Source organism: Pelodiscus sinensis, chromosome 26 (assembly GCF_049634645.1).
Source record: "Pelodiscus sinensis isolate JC-2024 chromosome 26, ASM4963464v1, whole genome shotgun sequence".
NCBI classification, from domain to species: domain Eukaryota; kingdom Metazoa; phylum Chordata; order Testudines; family Trionychidae; genus Pelodiscus; species Pelodiscus sinensis.
The window spans coordinates 11,169,318-11,190,626 of NC_134736.1; the positions used below are offsets into that span (position 1 = coordinate 11,169,318).

General features: G+C 47.9%; 1 protein-coding gene across 18 annotated transcripts in view; it reads right to left on the reverse strand.

Moving 5' to 3' along the window:
* Positions 1-1,859: 1,859 nt before the first annotated feature.
* ARHGAP32 (Rho GTPase activating protein 32) overlaps positions 1,860-21,309 on the reverse strand; it is a 465,356-nt gene continuing 445,906 nt past the window's right edge. For 17 of the 18 annotated variants that reach the window (XM_075909249.1, XM_075909242.1, XM_075909245.1 and 14 more), the window contains 6 exons: positions 17,892-18,093; positions 16,857-17,002; positions 15,395-15,469; positions 11,734-12,576; positions 10,151-11,100; positions 1,860-8,907 (listed from right to left, as the gene is read on the reverse strand). In XM_075909249.1, the coding sequence (XP_075765364.1) occupies positions 6,670-8,907; positions 10,151-11,100; positions 11,734-12,576; positions 15,395-15,469; positions 16,857-17,002; positions 17,892-18,093 (4,454 nt within the window). In that variant the 3' untranslated portion in view covers positions 1,860-6,669. The remainder of the gene's footprint in view (positions 8,908-10,150; positions 11,101-11,733; positions 12,577-15,394; positions 15,470-16,856; positions 17,003-17,891; positions 18,094-21,309) is intronic. The other variant, XM_075909239.1, reaches the window with a different exon arrangement.

Sequence of the window (21,309 nt, forward strand, 5' to 3'; positions counted from 1 at the left end):
TCCAGATACTACAGTGATGAGGGCTATGTACATAGATAGGTCTAGCCATGCAGCATGATACAAACATGCTTGCACAGTTGCCACGGTTTTATAACCGCTGTATCCTCAATTATGTCTCTGAAAAAATGCACGTTGTGTTGAGAGCATACGCTTTTATAACGGTGGCACCTTTGTGTTAAATGGTAGATTTGTTATTTTAAAACTCTTCTAATGGCTTAATAGCAATAAAAGACATCACTTGCACTTTATTAATCCTTAATCAACTCTTTAATATTCAGCTGATGTGCCTCTTATTTAAGAGCTTGATTTAACAGGAGTGCTAATGGGTGTGCTAGTACGGAACTATAAAGCTGATCGTAGCCTCATGGTGAAGACTGGAGTTAAATTAGATGCACTGCTGACCTGGGAGCAGAAGCAAATGGAAGTGGGTGCACTCTGGTGTTTAGCTCCAGCAAGAGCTGGCTGAGCTGCAGCAAAAGCCAGTAGGGCGCTATATAAAGAGCTGTCAGGGACCTAGGTTGCAATAGGACAATACCCGTCAGAAATTTTAAGTTACTTTCCCCGCTGCTTGGGAGGGCACTAAGAGATACACCAGACCCATGCTTTGCAACTTGGTGCCTTTATTTTCTAGTGGGGTAATTCCACCGTGTTTCACTGCTGTAGATCGGATCATTTTCTAGGGATGCAGTAACACAATTAGCACTTGTGATTAGCTTTCTTGTTTGGGGGTTTCTGTTTGTATCCCTGCCCCCAGACAATTCTACGAAGTGGTGGATTTTGTTAATTTTAGATTTGCTGGGTTGTGTATTTGCTATTGGAGGGGAGGTTGAAGTGAATTTTACACTTGCAATACAAAGTGGTGATGCTGGAGATGGTTCTTTGTTCTTGGGAGAGCTGGTGCCACTCGGCAATTTCCAAACAGCTGGGCTGTGTCTAGACTGGCCAGTTTTTCCGGAAAATCAGCCACTTTTCTGGAAAAACTTGTCAGCTGTTTACACTGGCCGCTTGAATTTCCGCAAAAGCACTGACTTCCTACTGTAAGAAATCAGTGCTTTTTGCAGAAATACTATGCTGCTCCCATTCGGGTAAAAGTCCCTTTTGCGCAAAAGGGCCAGTGTAGACAGCTGAGATTTGTTTTCCCCAAAAAAGCCCCGATTGCGAAAATGGCGATCGGGGCTTTTTTGCACAAAAGCGCGTCTAGATTGACCACGGACGCTTTTCCGCAAAAAGTGCTTTTTTGCCAAACCAGTCAGGATCACCTGTCAGAGGCTCCAAGATCTACCGGTAGATCCCGATCGACTGGTTGGTGACCACTGACCTAATCCCTCTGACTTGTGAGGAGCAGCATTAAAACCTCTGAACCAAAAGTGGGACAGCCTTTGGAGATTCTCATCCTGAAGGAGGGAGCGCTTCTCTGTGTAAAGAGGTTGTTAGCAATGGCTTTCACTCTGCAGAGCATCGTATCGGTATGTTACTTTCCTGGAGCAGGAGACGTGACTTCTCAGTGTATGTACATGTACATACAGGCTGGTGGTACCAGCTGAAATGGTTAACTGGTTAATGGCAGAAAAACATGAGTGAGCGGGAAAAATCTGATGCTGTTCAGTAAATGTGCTTAATGCCTGTAACTACAGTTGTACCCAGGATCCCTAGCCATGGGGTACAGCTATCCATGGTATCAACAACCACAAACAGAGCTCCTGCCCACCAGAGTTCTCGTCTCCCCCATCCGCCTCTTTTAATGGCCAACTAACCCTGGAATGCTGCTGGCGACAGGATGCTGCCGCCTGCCTTCTGTGCTATCCCTGCACACTTGCTCCTTGCCGGGCGATTCCGGATGAAAAGAAAAGGAGACTAGGAAAGCCAAGGGTTGGTTTATTTTTTTTCTTTTCAGAACAGTTATGCCACAGGTGTAACTGACCAGATCAGCGCTGGGACAGACAGACAGGCAGCACTTTGCATTAGGCTTGGCACATAAATACAGCACTCTCTCGTCCTTTGAGGGACCTGGCCCCAAAACCTCATGGCTCTAAATTAGTCTTCTCCATGCCCTAGCTCTTTTCAGTATATTGTTAGTTAACCTGGCTGAGGCATGAACACACGAATGCAAAGGAGTAGCTTTAACCGGGCATGATGAATGCTGTCGAGCTGTACAACTGAACAGGCGTGCCCAGTGGGACTGCTGACTCTGTGTTTTAAATACCACAAGACACCTCAGTCTGCATCACTCCATTACAGTACAAATAAAAACAGGAAACAAAACACAGCTGCAGCGTACACGATGGGAAGAAAATGAGAATATAAGTATTTACAGAGAAGGGCTGGGCAAAAAAAACACAAAAATATTTACATAAAATACATGAGCTTGTCAGCATATACATTTTACACCAGTTCACCCCCAAAAAAACCCCAAACAAAACCAAAACAACAACAAAAGAACCCCAAACACGAAAATAAGACACCCTATATAAATTAAAGTGAAGGGACTCCTAAGGCTTTCTGGGATGTTTCTCTCATGCGGCTCAGGACAAAAGAATCCAATTTCTACAGCAGGAAAACGAACTGCAAGAATGGCTGCACACATGGGGGTTACTGTGTACACATCGTTAACTGGTGCAGCAGACTTCTGTAGCACAAGGTTCTGGAAGTGTCACAGCCCCTTTTAAAAAGTAAATGTTCCATGGCCTTTTCATTCAGCTTTTCTAGCACATTACACTCTGCTTCAATCAATGCGGTGTCTACATACCAATGAGATGAATGGCAAATACTACATACAAGGGTCTGCCCCTTTTGTAGCTAAAGGGAACAATACATTTTTCAAGTTTGTTTTGGTTTTGTGTAGCCATTTGCTACACCTGTGCAATCCTCATTGAGTCCTCCCCCCACCCCCACTGATAAGCACAAGCCTATTACCTCTGTAAAGACCTGTAGGCACAACGTTTTTACTGTCATATGCATAAAGTTTAAACCTGATCAGACTTTTTCACATTAGAACTGAAGTAGATGTGACAGGGCCCATGCCTGGATTGCTGTCCCAACATCTGTACTCACAGAGAGCTTGCTTTACGGGCCACATACTGCTCTGAGTTACAGGTGCAAATCCAGAGCAGATCTCTACACCACGAACAAAACTGGGCCCAAACTCTCTCACATGGGAATGGGAAATTAAGCTGAAAACTCCGCAAGTGGCAATAAAGAGGCAGGCAGGCAGGCAGCAATGCAGGTGTAGGAAACTTGCCAAGTCTGCCACTGCTCGTGTACGCTCACTGAAATGATACTGATGGTTACTACAGATGAGCAGAACTTGGCATGTAATTGGTTTATCATCCTAATTTCCCCCCAGCAGGGGTCGCCCTCCCTGATTCATTGATGGGACACCTAATAATCTGCCAACACGTCATATTGTGCATCATACCCAACTGACGCGTGGCCAAGGGCCAGCTGAGAGTCTTCAGAGCTCATTGCTATTGTTCTGGAGCAAGTCCCACCCCCCTCTGTAGTGGTCCCCTCTTCCCTGAAGCACAGACACTGTTCGGTGTCTCACATTCTCCTTGAGAGGGGCGGGACTATTTCTCTAAGGGCCATCAAGTTCCAAAATTTAACCACAGTACAAGAGCAGAACTGCATAGGTTACTGTATGGCTTTGTTAAGGGAAAAAAGAGGGTTCAAAATATTAGCAGCTGTTAACAGTGGGGTGCTTGTTGCTTGCTGCTTTAATCTCACCCCTTCCTTAGGGCCCCTGCCCTTACAGTTACCAGTTGCGCTCTTACAGGGCTGCTGGCTGGGCATGGGACAGGACGAGGGGATAAACTTGTTCCTAAGCACACTAAAGGCAAGGACCGAATGAATGAATGTCTCATGCTGGAATACAACAGAAAAATCGCTGATCTCGAAGAGGGCTCTTATCTCAGAGATGTGAAACCATTTAGCCATTTGTTCTCACGGGGTTAAATTCACTATTTCCTGACTAACTCCACGTATGGCTACCGATATGCTGATCTAAGAGCATCCACCCATGGAGGTTAATCAATCAGGAATAGCTAGCCTGCTCTGAAATCACCCCCTACTTTAGCCCAGACTAGTTTTCATGTCTGGATAAGGCCTTAGTGATAGGGTCATTTGTGTGCTTAGCCTCTATGGTGCTGAGGGCACTTGACTTCCAAGGAAACCAATGATGGCAGAGAGTGTTCAGCACCATCTAGGTTTGGGTCCCTATCTACTGCACACTGTCCTGCTGTGAACACCAGAGCAGGCTTTGACCCCTGGCTCTGTCTCCCCAGCTACTGCCTGTGAGGAGTAGAAATAGTTAGGAGGTGGGGCTCCCCCCCTCTCGGAACATGCTGGTTTAAAGGCAGGAGGCAAGTGCGGGCAAACGAGCAGAGATGTTCGTAGGGCCCAGCTGTCTCTCAGAGGGTTCTCCAGGTAACATAAGGCCAATACAGAGAGGGTGAGGGGAGAATTAAGGCTTCGATGGAGAGAGAGGTGGCCTGTCAGCTAAATCCTAAATAGCCTGAACCAATAAGCTCCAGAACAAGGGAGAGTGGCCTGCTGGAGCAGCAGTAGGGAGCCTAAATGCTACAGTGGGAGAAGCCCAACCCTGGCTTTAAACAGCTCGACTGAGGACGTTAGCTTGACACCCGCTCTTCCACCGCCCCCTCCCCTCCCCACACACACTAGATTGTATTGGGAAAGCCAGATTATTCAGCCTCTACTAGCAGAAGTGGCTAGTAGCAAAGACTGGCTGGTCCACTAAGTGGCTCGGTGTTCTCACCTAACAGCCCGTTCATGCTTTATCCTGTCTCTCTCACACCCAAACACCCCTCCACCCCAAAACCCTCTAGCTGATAGAGATAGTAACAAGGTAAATGAGACTGAGGTAACCTGGATCACAGTGCTTTTTCCCTGGCAGCTAAAACAGTTAGGAAAAACTCTATATTAAACCAATTCTTCTTAAAACAATACACTGTACAATAAAATCAGACCATAGGCTATTCTTGTTGAAGGCTATGAGATTAAAAGAACCAAACTGCTAATGACTAGGTAATTACTAGAAGCGTGTTCTTTCCCTGGGAGTGCTGACAGGTTTTTATTATTACTTTAAAAGCCCGAAATAGCATAAATACAACAGTTGTTCTAGGAGGTTCCGACATGATTTAACAACCTTAGCTATGCTAGCTGCAGGACCTTACCTGAGAGAACTTCGCAGGTGCTTCTCCGAAGTAAATCCTGCGAATTTTCCCACAAGCAGAATTTTCCCCCAACAGTACGTGAAAGGCCCTGGCATCATGACTGAACCCTGAACATTAGAAACGCTAAATCTCAAGTATTTTCTAGGAAGCCCTGTCTCCTAAAATGTGTGTGCTTTAAGGTGGGGTCAAAATGGCTGTGAATCCAGAGAGGCTGCAGATGAAATGCTGTCTTGTTTCTATTAAAAAGGAAGAAAGTTTTAAATAAGGCAGGGCAATGCTAGGAGTGTGCTATCAAGAGGGGCACTGTCCCTTGGTTCCACCCCCGCGACGGATGAGAATTACACTTGCAGGCAGGAGGCGATGCTATTTCATAGCGCACACATAACATGTAACTGCTCTGAACTTACAGTATGTCACTGGGATTTCATTAGTGAGGCAGCGCTAGGAGGGTCTCATCCTGCAGGCTGTATATTAAAGGTGGTGTCCCGGAAGTAAGGACTGAGTTACTGGGCCCAGAGCAACCCCATGGTAATGCAGCTAACTGGGTGGTTCCAAAAGTTGCTCCCAGGAGGAGCCTAGGCTCTAGGTCACAAGCTGGGTTCAACCATTTTAGGTGGTTTCTGGCCAGCTATGATGTGAGATTAAATAGCTGGCCCTGCAGGTAGCCTGTAAGTAAAGAGGAATTTGCGTGAAATGTGTATGCTCTTAAATCACTTGTGCCCAAGAGCACGTGTGTGTGGTGGGACGGATGGAGGGGTTCAAGTGCAGACCTGGCTCGCTTCGCGTTCAAAGCTTGTCTCCATTTGCAATATTGAGATGAGTGTGAAAGCTGGAGTTTTGGTAAATATCCCTTCTGTAGCTGCAAGCTGCGTGTTCTCAATGAACCCGGCTGTGCTCTGGCCCAGCTTGGGGCCAATCTCTCTCTCACCTTAGTGGGAACTGGGTTGGGCCCAGGCCATCCCTTTGCAATTTTCAGGGGAAGGTAGAGCACCAGTAATCTAGGAGGAAACAAACCCTGTCCTTCGCCGCAGCTTTGGGTACATTACTGATTCAATCTGAAAAGGCCAGGACAGCGTCCCCCCCCGCGGCATCTCACTCAAAGGGTACAAGGTCCATGATGGCGGCCGCTGGGAGAGGTACTGGAGATGCTTGCAGTATGCGTGTACTCACCAGACACAGCACTACGGAGATTAGCAATTGCCAATGGCAAGCCCCGTTTCCCCTCCCTGCCATGCCGCTCTTGGCTTTGCTCTGCCTCTTTGCGCTCACCAGCACAGCCTGTGTGATCAGGCCAACCCCTCAGGCAGCACGAGAGAGAACGACACACTCACGACACGCATGGAGTGGTGAGCTGGGGGCGGGGCTGAGTGGGTTTGCTTTGCTCATGGGGGCGCTTCTTTTTTTAATTTTGTCATTGAAAAAATAAAACAGTCCACTGTCCAGCAGAGGCTGCTTAGGCTCTATCCCTCCTTCCCCCCGCTCACTCGGCATGGATCTCTGTCTCCGGCCTCTGCAAACACAGCTCTGTAGGGAGGAAGGCCCCCTGGCCCAAGGCTGTGGCATATGTCCTACTGTGTGAATGGGGAAATCCAGGGGGCATGAACCCCCCTCCTCCAAGGTAGCCCCCTCTTTGGTGCTGAGGCATGGTATGGTAATCCTCCAAATTATCGTACTGGGACACCACCGTCATAGTGCTTTGGCGTTTGCCAAGGGTTTGGTATGGGTACAAGAGGCCAGGGTCCCGGTCCATGCTCTCTGGGTGCCGGATTCTGAGGCTGTGGCTCCGTTCTGGCTTGGGAGGCGGCACCATGGCTTGGACGTGGTGCTCCTCCTCTTTATTACAGCAGTCTCGGGGGTGTTTCTCACCAGGGACTGCCTGCCTAGCTCGAGGCCTTTCCAACTCTGGCCGGTCCTCTGCCAGCCTTGCCTCCTTGTGGTTCAGTCTTAGGACCTCCTGGCCGGCCGTGATGAATTTCCCACCCGAGTGCTGGAAACCGATGGGCTCCTGCCCGCCCTTTGGCCTGTAGTCGGGGTAAGGAGGCCCGTTTTTGGATTCCAAAGGCTGCCGATGGCTTGCTTCCTGTGGCAGGTGCGTCCTGTGCTCCGCTGCGTTACAGCCCGACTCATGCAGCTTCCTGTTCCTGATGCTGCTCTGCTTCTGGGGAAGGGAGGGCTTCTCTGACTGTCCATTCCCATAGGCCCCATGGTAATGAGCTCTGTCTGACTCCGTGTGCTGCAGATAGTAACGTTCGTCCCCCTCGGGGGTGGCTGCCTTGGTTGGATACCTCCCTTCTTTCCCTTCGGCTACGCTCAGGAGACCAGTTTTCCCAGGATCTGATTTGCTGCGGAGGTGGATGACGTCCAGCCCCCCCAGCTCCTCCTGCAGCAGCGGAGCCACGTTGTCATACTGGGACATCACCGGCCCCTTCACTTTCTGGCGGGAGCGGCTCTCCCGGCGGATGGACTGCAGGCGGTATTTCTCCATGTCCTCCAGGTCCCATGACATGTAGGTGTGCTTGATGTCCGGGGCAGGAGGCACATCTCTGCTGATAAAGCTGTGCTCTTTCCCTGCCAGGTGGCTGATCAGGCCTCCACGAGGGTAGGTGGGCAGGCCAGGATAGCGGTACAGAATCTTACTCTGCAGCCGAGAGGTGCAGGATGCAAAGTCTCTGCTCGGAAGGGGGTGGAAATGCCGCAGCCGCATGGTGCTGTAGGGGTCCAGGTCATAAACCCCTCCGTCTGCAGCCATGGGATAACTGGAGGAGCCAGAGGAGCTGGAATATGGGCTGTACCGGTAATGGACACGCCCGTTCTCGAAGTAAGGCTGCAGCTGGGTGACGTGATAATCTGAGTGGGGCTGGCATGGCTTGTACTGATAAAGCGGCCGGGGGCAGAACACGGGCTCGTCATCGGGAGGCACCTCTGTCCGCGAAATGGGGACGGAGCGGATGGTGGAAGGGGTGGAGACGTGCAGCGACTGCACCCTGCGGATGGTGGGGTAGGGCGGGGCCTCGTCCCCGTAGCCGCTGCGCAGGGTGCTAGGGCTGACGGAGGAGGCGTACTCCACGCGGCTGCGAGGCTTGTTGTTACGGGCAGGGGTGCTCTTCCCTTGGCTGGCGTAGGCAGTGTAGCGGGGACCCATGGACGTGGGTGTTTCCGCTCTGCAGGCGTGTGCTTGGTGGTCGGACTTGCCGTGGCAGGCAAGATGCGGCGGGAGGCTCTCCGGCCTGTACTGATGGACGGACGCTGGCTTGTGATGCAGGTAGTTCTCTGGCATGGGCGGCTCGGGGGCACTCTCTGGCTTGGGAGGGGGGAGATATGCAGACTGCAGAGAGGCGTGCTTGGGTGGGGGCGGGGGCGGCAAGGCATCCTCCATGGACAATGGCAGAGAGGAGGAAGCCAGGAAGGACTGGTAACTGGGGGCGCTCCCTGCATCCATACTGTTGGAGTGCATGGCTGCAGCTATCTTACTCTCCAGTGTTCTCACGGGCGGGATGGGGGGCGCCACGCCATAGGAGGAGTGTGTGGGGACCGACTCGGAACGCAGGTGCAAAGGGGGAGCCCTGGCGTTCTCCCAGGACTTTTCCAGGTGGCCCTGGTGGGACACAGCAGTGGATGAGGTACATCGGACAGCGGCACTATTTTCGGTGACAAAAACTGGAGCAGGCTCAGCTAGTTGAGGCTCAGGCGGCTTCTCTGGAGATGAGGCTCCTCGTACCTAGCATGGAGAAACCACACAGCAGTTAGTGCGTGAGAATCCCACGGTGTTGGATCCCCATAGGGTTAGTTCTACATAGTTTATCACCCAGCCCGGGCTGCTGTGCAGTGAGAGGGTGTTGTGCCTGACAGCTGGGGCAATGCTGTCTTTTGAGAGCTACTTCAGTGACCTTTGGGACAGGCTGCAGTTTGCGCCATTTTTACCCAGGTTTGGCAGGGACTAGTGGATGGACTGGGAAAGGCTGATTGTCAATTTGTTTTTGTAACCATAAACTGTGGGGAGAAGGCAGTTGTCAGCCTGTGGTCTCCAAGGACCAATTGGCCAAAACTTTTTATGCAGAGCCTAGAACGCTTTGACGGGTGGTCTTCACAAAGGCACATATTTTAGCACAAGTAAATCTTGTTTCAAATCTATACACATGGCTCTGAGCACCGTTAATGCATGAGCTATAGCAGCATAGTACTATAGTAGCATAACAGTACTGCAGAAATAAATATTTCACTTCCTCTCAGTTAACAACACTGTCCCTTCAAGTGACTCAATTACTGGACTGCAGGTGCGTGTCTCTGCAGTTGATCTGTCAGTGTGACTCAAGTTGGTACTGTGTAGCGTCGGGATGTCTAAAGCCATTTGAGCCTACATCCAAATCCCAGGATTCACAGCTGTTACCAAATTGCCAGTAACAAGCTAAGGTGAGAACCCCCCAGTGTTAAAAATCAGGAAAGACCTGGAATCTGATGCGACTGGCCGCCACACGGTTCCCTTGGCTGACACACTCGCTAAGACACCAAAGGCGAATTCTTGTATTCAAAGCTATGTCTAAATTATTCCTTGCGCACAGCAGTGTCTAGCCCACTTTCCTAAATCCCTACACTCCAAGGAAACAAGTTATTGTTTGCAGAACAATTGGGGAATATCAGAATAATATGTTGGCATCACTGCTAGGGGAAAGGGCAGTTTTCCCCCTAAACTAGTGTTGGGGCGACTGTTCTGAGAGAGGTATTCCCTGGAAAGCACTGTGGTCACTGTGAGTGGGTGTATCTATTACACCTACACTAGTAATTCCTGGGAATCTCTCCCACTTCTTTGCATTTAGGTTATCTGGAGCAGAAAGTTCATCTCACTTGCTCCTCTGATACAAACTACTCAAAATTCCACCCCTACTGTTCTTACACACAAAGGTCGTGTGTGCACAAATGTATATGCAATGGTGCAGAGGGGTGCGCATGCGCGTGTCACTTGCCTGGTTGGAACTACTTGGTCCTTTGATGGCTACTGCTGGAACTTGTCCCATCGCTGGCTGATGCTCTGCTTGTGTCTGAGACGGTGCGAGGAAATTGGTCATAAGAATGCGCTGAGCAGTCGTGACAGTAACATCTGCCTGTGAGGTTGGTTCAGCAGCCGTATGCTGGCCTGCTGTTCCATGACTCATCTCCGTTGCTGGTGTCTGGAGAGGTGTCAAGTATGCCACTGGAGCCAGGGTGGTTCTCTCCCTGGCAGTGACAGGAGGAAGCTGGAGTTTGTCATCAGCTATGCTGGAAGGAAGATGAAGCTTCTCTGCAGGGATGTGATGCTTATCCATAGATATGCAAGTATGGAGGGGGGGCTTGTCTATAGGCACCTCTGTTGTGGACGGTTCCTGGCTAAGTAAAGCACCCGTATAGAGAGGAGTCTGCTCCCAGTCCCCAGGGCCACCAGGATGGGAGGGAAAGTGGTCCTTGTCCCCCACTGTTCCAGTATGATAGTTGGAGTGGTGCCAGTCCACCTTTGTGCCACTGTGCAGGTCCCCTGGCAGGCCAGTATACAGATGAGGCTGGTCCCAATTTCCAGGTGCACTACTATGTAGCTGGTTGTGGTCCCCAGATATCCTAGCGAGGTCCTGATCTCCAGGTGCCCCACTCTGGAAGTGGATTTGGTTCTCAGAAACACCCATATACAAGTGAAGCTTGTCTGGGGCAGCCCCAGCAGAGAGGTGGAGCTTTTCTATAGCAATTCCAGTGTCCGTCTCTCCGTAATTTGTACAGTCAGAATGAGCATCTCCTGGCTTCTTCTGGGACTGAGCAGATGCTTGCTGTGCGGACTCAGCTAACGCTAAGGCCAGCATGCGTGCTGCGTTTTTCGGAGGAGGAGGAGGGATAAGAGACACAGAACTGACAGGAACAGGATCCTGGGGGGAGTCGAGGGCAACTGCTCCTAATGGGGGGGAAAATTGAGAGAGAGAGATTTGTTACTCTGTAAGGATAGCGACCTAAGTCTTATAGACCATTATAAAAATAGCAGCTTTTCACAGTAGCATTTCCTGGAGGTGAAAGACCGTATCTTCCGTCCCACATGCAAACGTTGCTGCATAGTACAGCTGTTCAGCATGAAAACCATACCAGTGATTGTCTAAAAGTTCCTCTTGCATTTCTAGAGAGGTAGGAAGTGGATAAGGCAGAGAACGACACCCCCTTATAACCAATTTAGACCACATGCTTTGGGGCTGAAAAAAGACCCTTCTTCAAGTGTTGGCAGGTGTGCTTTTTTTCACTAAGAGTGTCTTAGGTGGTCAATTTGCTTGTTAACTGATATGCAAGGACACACTACAGACTGTTGCATTTTAGGATAGGATGGAAAAAATGGGGGTACACAAGATATTGTGGAAAGTATCCAAGAATTGTGTGATGGAGGGGAAAGGCAGAGAGGTGTCTACTGAGATCTTAACAACCTGCACCGCCCTCTCGTTCAGGATCGGAATCGAGGCGTATTCCCCTCTCCTAAAAGGCACGTAGAGAAGTTTCTGGGAGCAGATCCCTTAAAGAAAGAATGGAGGAAAACGCACTGTACCTGGCTGAGTGTGTCCGGAAGGTACAGTCTTATTCTGACCGCTTGGCATGGGTTGCTCCCCTTCTTCTTGCAACTCTGGCTTGGCAGCCGTCATCTGGGTCTGGACCTCTTGGTGGCATTCCTCACTGGCTGCTATCTCGCTGGCTTTCAGGGGCAAGGACATTCTCTGGGCGGGGGACCTGTTTGTGGCTTCGTTGACACTAATGCTTTTACTCCAGTTTGGAGACGTGGCACTCCCTGCAGCGCTAGGCACCCCTTCAGATGCTTGGTTGGGTGGCGTAAAAGTGACTGGCTCTGCTCCAGCCAGCGGAGACTTGCCTGGCTTTCGCCCCATCTTAGGCGAGAAGGCATGTGTTTTGTATGCCTTCTCCTCAGTTGGGCTCAGGTCCAGCGTGAAAAAGGGGCTCATTTTCTCTTGGATCGGGGAGACTGGTTCAGAGCTTGTGGCACTGCCAGGGGTCTGACTCTGGCTGCCAGACTCCAAGTCCTTCTTAGCTACGCTTGGCTTGTCCTTGTTAAAACCCATGGACTCCAACAGGGAGATGCTGCTATCCAGGCATTCCGACTCTGCCTTGGGTGGACTGCACTGAAAAGACATAGGGTCAAAATCCAGGCTAGCTACTCCAATCTCCGGTGGGCTCAGGTCAACATCTTCAGCTGACCTAGGAGAGATGAGGGCAGGAACATGAATCAGCCCCTCATCTCCATCACTCTCATGGTCATGGGGCAGGTTATCATAAGAATTGCAGCGGTTCATGGTCCCCAGGAGCTCCCCATTGAAGGAAGCAGACAGTGCGTCACTACTGGACCTGGGTCTTCTGGGCCGGAACAGTTTAGAGTCACCTAGCAACAAGGAGACGGATAAGCATTAATAGGGCACCAGATAAATGTGCGCTGAAAACATGAGGACAGGATTTATTGCCTGTTTTTGCTGAGTTAGTTTAAAATGCTGCATCAGCTGTGGCCTCTTGACACTAAAGTAATACAAATAACAATAAACCAGAGCAGTCCAATATGGTTTAAGGGGAGTCTGAACAGCTAACGTGAATGTACTTGAAACCACTTGCTAGGCTAAGAAACAGTTGATAAAACTATTTAAATGTAGCTTGCCTGAAGGTTGGATCAAATCATTTTTAGATCAATTTAGTTTGAAACAGGACTTTAAAAAACACAGTTCCCAAGCTAACTAATAAATGCAGCCTGAGTCCCATGAGACCATGAAAGTGAGTGTTAAACTTAACAGTACGGTGTGCATAATTAAAGCAGGTAAAAATCTCTGAAGTGCGCTGTATTGGTCCATGGTACTATGTGAATGCACAAGGGAATCCAGTCCATTACGTATTTATGCTTTTATTCCGTTATCTAACTGGGGAAGACAAATGAACTGTAGCCAGGAAGGAGCTGTGGCATCTCCACCGTTAAGCATAGGAATACTGACTGTCTGGATCCCTGACTGAAGAGCTCAATGTAAGATTAAGAGATTTTTTTAGGGGTCAGTTTCTTTTTGCTTCATTTGACACTCAGATATTATGGTGGGGAGTGGAAGTAAAATATCCTGAGATTTAAAATGCATAATAAATTGAATTACTGCCGAAGGCCAGACAGATACTAGCTGGTTACTAGCTAGTTTGTTTTGGTTTCCACTTCTCTAACTGAGATTAATTTAGCCATGCTATTTCTTGGTCAGTAATACATTTTATTTACTATATACCAACCTCTCTATATCTTTCTCTCCTTTCTTTTCAAAAATAAGAGGAAGATGTGGGCTAAGCGACACACTTTGCCCCACTGTGTTTGACCCCCACGACTGTGCTGGCAAAAACCTGCAGTGTAGATGCAGGTACACTGCCAACACTGCACTTCCGCTGGGGGAGCGCAGGAGGAAGGAAGCTGCAGTAAGTGATGTCAGCAGAAGCAGAGTTTTGCTGCTGTATCATACAGGGATACCCATGCTGGCCAAGTGATTTTAGTGTAGATAAAGCCTCGATTTTAGTGCTCATCAAATTGATGTCCACTGAGTTTTTCCCAGATCTCACTTCACTCCTTCACCCTTAGAAATGTCCCAAGGAGCCAACCTCTACTGTTAAGGCTTTATGCAACTGCGGGATCGTTTGACGTTCCTTAGACATTTCCAGTAAAAGTTAAGTCAATGTGAGCTAATTTCAGTAATTGCAGACGACTAGCCTTGCTCCTAGGGAGATGCAGGTTCCAGGCAAATTACCTGAACACTGCTCTGACTTTAATGGCTTCTTTCTTACACCCTGATAATGCCATGAATTAGAGGATGAAAGCTGCCGGACTTTGACACCATCTGTGTCAACGAGGTTCCGTGAAACTCATCACACAGAAGTCTGCTCTGCCACATTCCACTCCAAATCCTGCCTCTCTTCAAAAGCAAGAACAACTCCCATCGACCTCAGAGGCACTCCATACATACCATTAAGTTGTCGGCACATGACTGCTTATGAGTTACATGCACTAAGAAAGGGTAACATTGAAACTACGGATGTTAAATTGTGTTTAATTGACTAATTGATGGAATTTTAGGGGGGACGAGGGCGTGAGCCGGGATGGCTGATTCCCGGCTTGTGCCCAGTCTCCGCCATGCCCCTGCCCCCTGCGGAGATGATGCTGGGGAGGAACCGGCTTTTAAGCCAGCTCCTGCTCCCTACACTTGCTGCCTCTGTCAGAGAGAGGCAGCAAAGTGACGAGATGAGTCAGTACTCGACTATCTGATAAGCTTATACTTATCGGGTAGTCGACTAGTCGCTTACATCCCCAATTGAAACATGAGCACATGCAGTGGTTTTCAACCCATGGCCCAATTAGCACAAGGCTGTGGTGCAGCCATATGCTTAAGGCTGCCGGGGCCCACGTGGCAGAACCTGATGCCTTTACAGCTGGGTTTGGGGATCTCTGGGCAGGAGGTGCAGGGCATGGAGGAGGCATGTTGTGGTTCTCAATCCGCAGCCCAGGTAACCACTGGCATAATGTGACACTGTTCGGCAATCAATTCTTGGACTCCAAAGCCAGAAGGGACCATTATAATCATCTGGATTCACCTCCGGTACAACACAGGCCACACAGTTTCCCCAAAAGAATAGTACATCTCATAGGATAGTTGTTCTTAACCAGGGGTACACGGAGCACTTCCGGGGTATATCAACTCATCCAGTTAACTGCCTACTTTTAAAACGGGCTACATAAAAAGCACTTTAGCAAAGTTAGTAGAAACTGAAATTTCATACCGACAATGACTGCATACTGTTCTACCTACTATGTACAGAATGTAAGTAGAATATTCATAGTCCAACGTATTTTGTCATTATGGTAAAGATGAGAAAATAAGCAATACGGGCTGTGACACATCTTGTATTTTGGGTCTGATTTTGTAAGCAAGTGGGTTTAAAGAGAGGTGAAACTTGGGAGCATGCAAGTCAAATCAGACTCCGGAAAGGGGTACAGTCTGGAAAAGTTGAGAGCCACTGGCCATAGGAACTTGGACAGTAGTTGGCTATTTATAAAACAGATTTGACAGAAGCCATAGGACTTAGTCCTAGATGCTGCCATCTACTTTATGAAGGGCTGTTAACAGTCACTGGTCTATAGAAATGCCACCCTGCCTTGAACACCTTGGGAGCCAGCTGTTTTTCCATCTTACCATCCACAGCATGCAAGGAGGTGAGTGACTCTTCACTTTTAGCTGAGCGCAGGGTCCCGCTGTCTCCTCTCCCACCTACAGAACCAAATGCAAAAGAAGCTTTTTCTAATCTGCCACAGGCACATGGCATGAAGACAGAGGGGTTTCTACTAGCCATGCCACTCGCTTGAATAGAAGCAGCTTTTCTACTCTCCTATGCACACGACCAAAAGCTCCAATCACAATCGGTGCTCTTTGTATCTCTTGCCACAATGCATACTACTGGGTATTTCTAGAGTGTCTTCCATCAAAAATGGGCCCAGTGAATTAAGAGTGGTGCTGAGGGTACGGGGGTGTAATATCCCCCCCCTCCACTACGACTGGAGAAGCTGACAACAAGCTGTGAGCCTCTGCAGACAGAGGGGTTGGGACGTAAACTGGCCACAGCTCCTCAGCTCTGATTCTTTTTGAGAGAGGGTGCGGTTCACTTGAATCTGAAGTGGGAGGAATGGGTAAGGATCCCCTTAAGAGCAACCTTGACAATGACAACGTATCACGCTGAGCCACCAGTGTAGTTCATAGTAGTCTGAGGGCTACTCTAATTATCACCATCTCTCAGTGGCTCCATGAGCCATTACAGTAAAAGGCTCATTGAAGGCCCACTTCCACCCTCTAGCAGCTGGAGAGAGGCATGGCAACCTCTATGTATCCAAAGGATGCCCCTGGGTTTTTAAGATTGTAGTCAGAGGGCAGCACAATGCAAAGGGAGAGGAGAATGCGTATTTTGTGGGCACAGAATAAGCATCAACTTTAACACTGGTACTGGGGAAGTCTGCGGATACTTTTGAATGCATTGTGCCATAAAATATGCACGGGCTCCCCAATACATCCGAGTTGGGACTTCCGAATTCCTCCCTCTCATTTCATTTTATACTAAGGAAAACAGCAAATGATTCAGATTCTCTTAAAATACCACCTGCTAGTGTTCCATAGGTTTGAGAGAGCTACTAGAGGTTGCGGGTAAGGGAGAGGCACATAACATTACATGTAGCCTTAGCAATACAAGGGGAAGTTTATGGGCATAGCTGTACTGCTATAACAATAGTAGTATAAACTCCCGGTGTGGATTTTCTTCTTTTGGAATGAGGGCCCTTTTGCTGCTTCCAAAGAGACAGAAGCTAAACCAGAACATGCTTTTAATTCTGGCATAAGTGCTATACCAAGATACTAATGTTCCCGTGAGCACTGATCTGTCAGTCCTGAATATTACACCTAGGTGAAGACTGAACCTGCAGTTTAGATCTAAAGGTGCGAACCTCCTAATTCCTCAGCTAAATAACTCAGGGTCCGTTAATGAGAGGCTGTAGCAGACTCAAAACTTCTCTCATGGGTGAAGCACTGGAGGGGTACAGAGAGGCTTGACAAGAGTGGGTAATTTTCCCAGCAGCACCCTTGTTGAGAGGAACAAAGGCCCTCTCCTCACCTGCCAGTGCTATGGCTTTCATTTCGGAGGGCTCACTTGGGTTGCGCTGCAGTTTCCGCTTGGAGACAGAAGAGGATTTTCCCAGGTTGAAAAAGGAGCGCCAGCTGCCCACAGGTGATTTCTTCATCTTGTTGGACGTTCTTTTTCTGCAGCAAGAAAGCAGAAGGGGGTTTGCAGTAAGGAAATGTAGCCAGTTACTAAGTCTTACCCACCAGATCCGATTCCCTCTGCATCTGGCCTGCTGGCTTTGATGGCAAGTGAATGCACCTTTGGGGGAGCCAGGGCTTTGTCAAGCTGGGACTTAAAAACCTCTAGGGATGGAGATTCTATCCCCTCCCTAGGGAACCCATCCCAGTGCTTCACCACCCTCCTAGTGAAATAGTTTTTCCTAATATCCAACCTAGACCTTCTCCACTGTAACGTAAGACCATTGCTCCTCCTTCTGCCACCACTGAGAACAGCCTCTTTCCATCCTCTTTGGACCCCCCCCTACAAATAGTGGAAGGCTGCTATCAACCTCCCCCCCTTCTCTTTCCTAGACTGAGACGGTCCACTCCTGAAACTTGTGGGGTCAACTCCATTTAACAACACTGAGCAAAGTACAAAGAACATTAATTTCCTTCTTGCAGCAGAGCAGGTGAAATTTTTAAGCTTCCAGGCATGAACAGCGCACTCAGTCTGAACCAAAAATACCTCTTATTTTATAGACTAACGTACCTGTTCCCTCCATTGTAATTGTAATCTAAACATATACAGGTAAGAGATTCGAGACAATTTCATGTGCACTACAAAAACAACTTGACCACAGACTGCATCCCTGACGTCTCTGTGGACATGTGCGCGTGCACACGAATCTCTGGGGGTAAAGAGTTGCATTTGCCCTCAAACATGAGCCAGATGTGTCTTGGATACAGAACAACCCAGTCCTCACTGGCTACAATCCTGTATTGTGAGTGAGTCCTGGAGAGATCAGAGGACTTTAAAATCTTTAAAAGCCTGTGGAACCAGAGGGTGCTGGAAAATAAAAGCCTCTACCTTTCAGATGGAAAGTCTATGACAGTGTGGAATTTCCCCTGTAATGCCGCAGGGCCTTCTCCCACTTCAATGTATTTACTGTCTGCCACGATAGGGGAGTTGATCTGGGCTTGTGTCCTGGCTTGTGCCTCCTCCAGGGTGAGCAGCTTAGTTGAGGGAGAAGACACCAGCAGCGACTTCGGGCGTGATAAGGAAGTGTGACCTGCAAATGAAAACCAGAGACTAAGAGGAGAATCAGAAAGGAGCAGAAGGAAAAATAAGACCCAAATTAGACTGTCACATTTCCTGAGCCCTTGGAAAGCTAAGAAAAGGCCACTATGGTTCCGTGCGTGTGAGCGCATGTGCGTGTGAGAGAGAGAGAGAACTTGTCTCTCTCTCACTCGTTCTCCCTCATTGTCTCTCTCTTATTGTCTCGTGTTCTCTCTTGTTGCTTGTCTTTCTCTGTCTCCCTCTCTCTCTCATTAGTTCCCTCTCCCTCTCTTGTTCCCATTCCCTCGTGCTCTCTCCCTCACTCTCTCCCTCTTTCGCTCGCTCTCTTGTTCTTCTGTTCTCCCTTGTTGTCTCTTGTGCTCTCGTTCGTTCTCTTTTGCGCTCTCTCCCTCGCTTATTCTCTCTCACTCTCTGTCCCTCAATCTCTCTCTAGTTCTCTCATGTTCTCCTCTCTCATTCTCATCTATGTTCTGTCATTCGTTCGCTCTCTCCCTCGTTCTCATTCTCTCACATGCGCTCTCATTCGCTCGTTTGCTCTCTCGTTCTCTTTTGTTCTCCCTCTCTCATTCTCTTTTCCTTGTTCTCCTTCTCTCTCGTTCTCGTGTGTTCATTCTCTTTTGTTCATGCTCATGTTCTCTGGTTCTCATTCTCTCTTGCTCTCCCATTCTTGTTCTTTCATTATCTCTGACGGTATGTCTACACAGCAAGTTATTTCGAAATAACAGCTGTTATTTTGAGATAGCAGTTGCTTGTGTAGACACTAGGAAAGTTATCTCAAAATTAATTCAAAATAGTGGAGGGCTTATTTCGAAATTGATAATCCTCATTCCACGAGAAATAGTGCCAATTTCGAAATTGCTATTTTGAAATAAGCACTGTGTAGACTCTTATTTCGAAATAAGGGGCCTCCAGCCCTTCCCAGGGTACCCTGCTGGCTGCCCTGGCCACAAGGTAACTTCTGACCTAATGCCCTGCCGGAACCAGTTCCGGCTGGCCTTAAATGCGATTCAGCATCTAATCAGTGTGGTCGTGCTATTTCAAAATAGCAAACAGCTATTTCAAAATGCATTTTGTGTGTAAACACGTTATTTCGAAATAAGATATTTCAAAATAACTATTTCAAAATTAGATATTTCGAAATAACGCTGTAGTGTAGACATACCTTTATTCTGGTTCTCTCTCTTGTTCTCTTTCGTTCTCTCTCGCTCATTCTCTCATTCCTGTTCTCTCATGTTCTTGTTTTCTCCCTTGCTCTCTTTTCTTCTCTTTAATTCTCTCATTCTCTTTTCTCTCTCTCCCCCTCGTTCTCGTGCTCTCGGTCTCTCATTCATACTCTCATTCTCTTGTGTTTTTGTTCTCTTTCGTTCACTCTCTCTCTCTCTCATGTTCTCATTCTCTCCTCTGTTCTTTTTTGTTCTCTCATTCTCTATCCCTTGTTCTCTGTCTCGTTATTTCTCGTTCTTGTGTTCCCTCTCCCTCTTTTGTTGTCTCTTGTTCTCTTTCAACCAGAGAGAGAGAGAGAGAAAGAGTATGGGAGAGAAAGAGAATGAGAAAGAAAGAGTGAGAGCATGAGAATGATAGAGAGAATGATAACAATAGAAAGGAAGAGAAAGAGAGTACGAGACAATTTGTGAATGAGAACAAGAGAGGAGAACGAGGGAGAGAACAGGAGTGAGAATGAGAGAACAAGAAAGAGAATAAAAGAGAAAATAGAGTGAGATGAGGGAACAAGAGAGATCATGAGAGAGAGAACAAGACAGAGAGAAAAAGAGAAAGACAACAAGATAACACAAGAAAGAATGAAGAAACAAGGGACAGAACGAGAAAAAGAAAATGAACAAGAGAGTGAATGAACAAGAGAGAACGAGGGAAAGAGAGAACCAGAGAGACAGAACAGGAAAGAGAGAGAATGAGAGAAAGACAACGAGAGAGAGAAAGAATGGGAAAGACAAAACGAAAGGGAGAGAGAGCGAGAAAGCGAGAGAAAGAATGAGAGCAAAAGAGTGAGAATGAAAGAGAACAAGAGAAAGATGAGAATGCAGGAGAGAGAATGAAAGAGAGACAGGGAGAAAGAACAAGGGAATGAGAGAATGAGACAATGAAAGAGAAAGAGAGAACGGGAAAGAGAATAAGAATGATAGAATGAGAATGAAAGAACAAGAGAGAACAAGAGAGAGAGAATGAGGGAACAAGAGAGATGGAGAGAATGAGGGAATGAGAGCGTGAGCGAGAACAATAGTGTGAAGAAGAACGCGAAAAAGGCAATGAGGGAGAATGGGAAAGAATGAGAGAGTGAGAATTAGAGAGTGAATGAGAGAGCAAGAAGGAGAATGATAGAGAAGAAAAGAGAATGAAAATTATGGAGAATGAACAAGAATGACAGAGTGAGACAGAGAGGACAAGAATAAGGGAGAATGAGAGAGAAAGAATGAGAGAGACAAACAAACAAGAGAACCAGGGAAAGAGAATGAGAGAACAAAAGAGAACGGGAGAGAATGAGAATGAATGAGCGAGCTAGCAAGAATGAGAGGAACAAGAGAGAAAGAGGAGAGAGAATGAGAGAACAAGAAAGAACAAGAGAGAGAGAACGAGAATGAGAGAGAATGAACAAACACTGGAAACTGTTTGGATCTTGTCTCAGTTACTCTAGATGCTTTTAAACCATCTCTGAATTCTATGACTTGGATATTTTCAATTATCCTATAGGACGGTTTAAAACCACATAGATAGGTGACAGTTTTCTTTCTCGTGGCTGGTTTTCTTTGACTCCTTTTCCCATGGTTCTAGCTCAGAGTATGGGAAGGAAGAACTATCTCTAAACATCTGAAATGGGAATGACTTAAAAATGTTAAAACATGCTTGCAACTAGTTTGTATGATTTGAATCATTCCTAACTAATACTGGGGTAGAGCATAATACATTAAGAGCTGCACTGTGTTACTGCTGTAGTTGTGGGTTTTTTCCCGTTTCTTCCAAGACTACAGCCAGTGTTCCCTCTAATTTATTAGGTCCAAGTGTGGAATGCATTTTGTTACATGCACTAATATGACATCACCTCTGTATTGGTGTGGGTCCGGGGCACTTACCAGGGGCAAGCCCATTTTGTGACAGTGGAGAACAGGTGGGTGGGTGTGGCCTGCTCATCTGCAGGTGATGATTCCCAGCCAATGGGAGCTATGGGGAGCCTCCAGGTGAGGGCAGAGCTTCC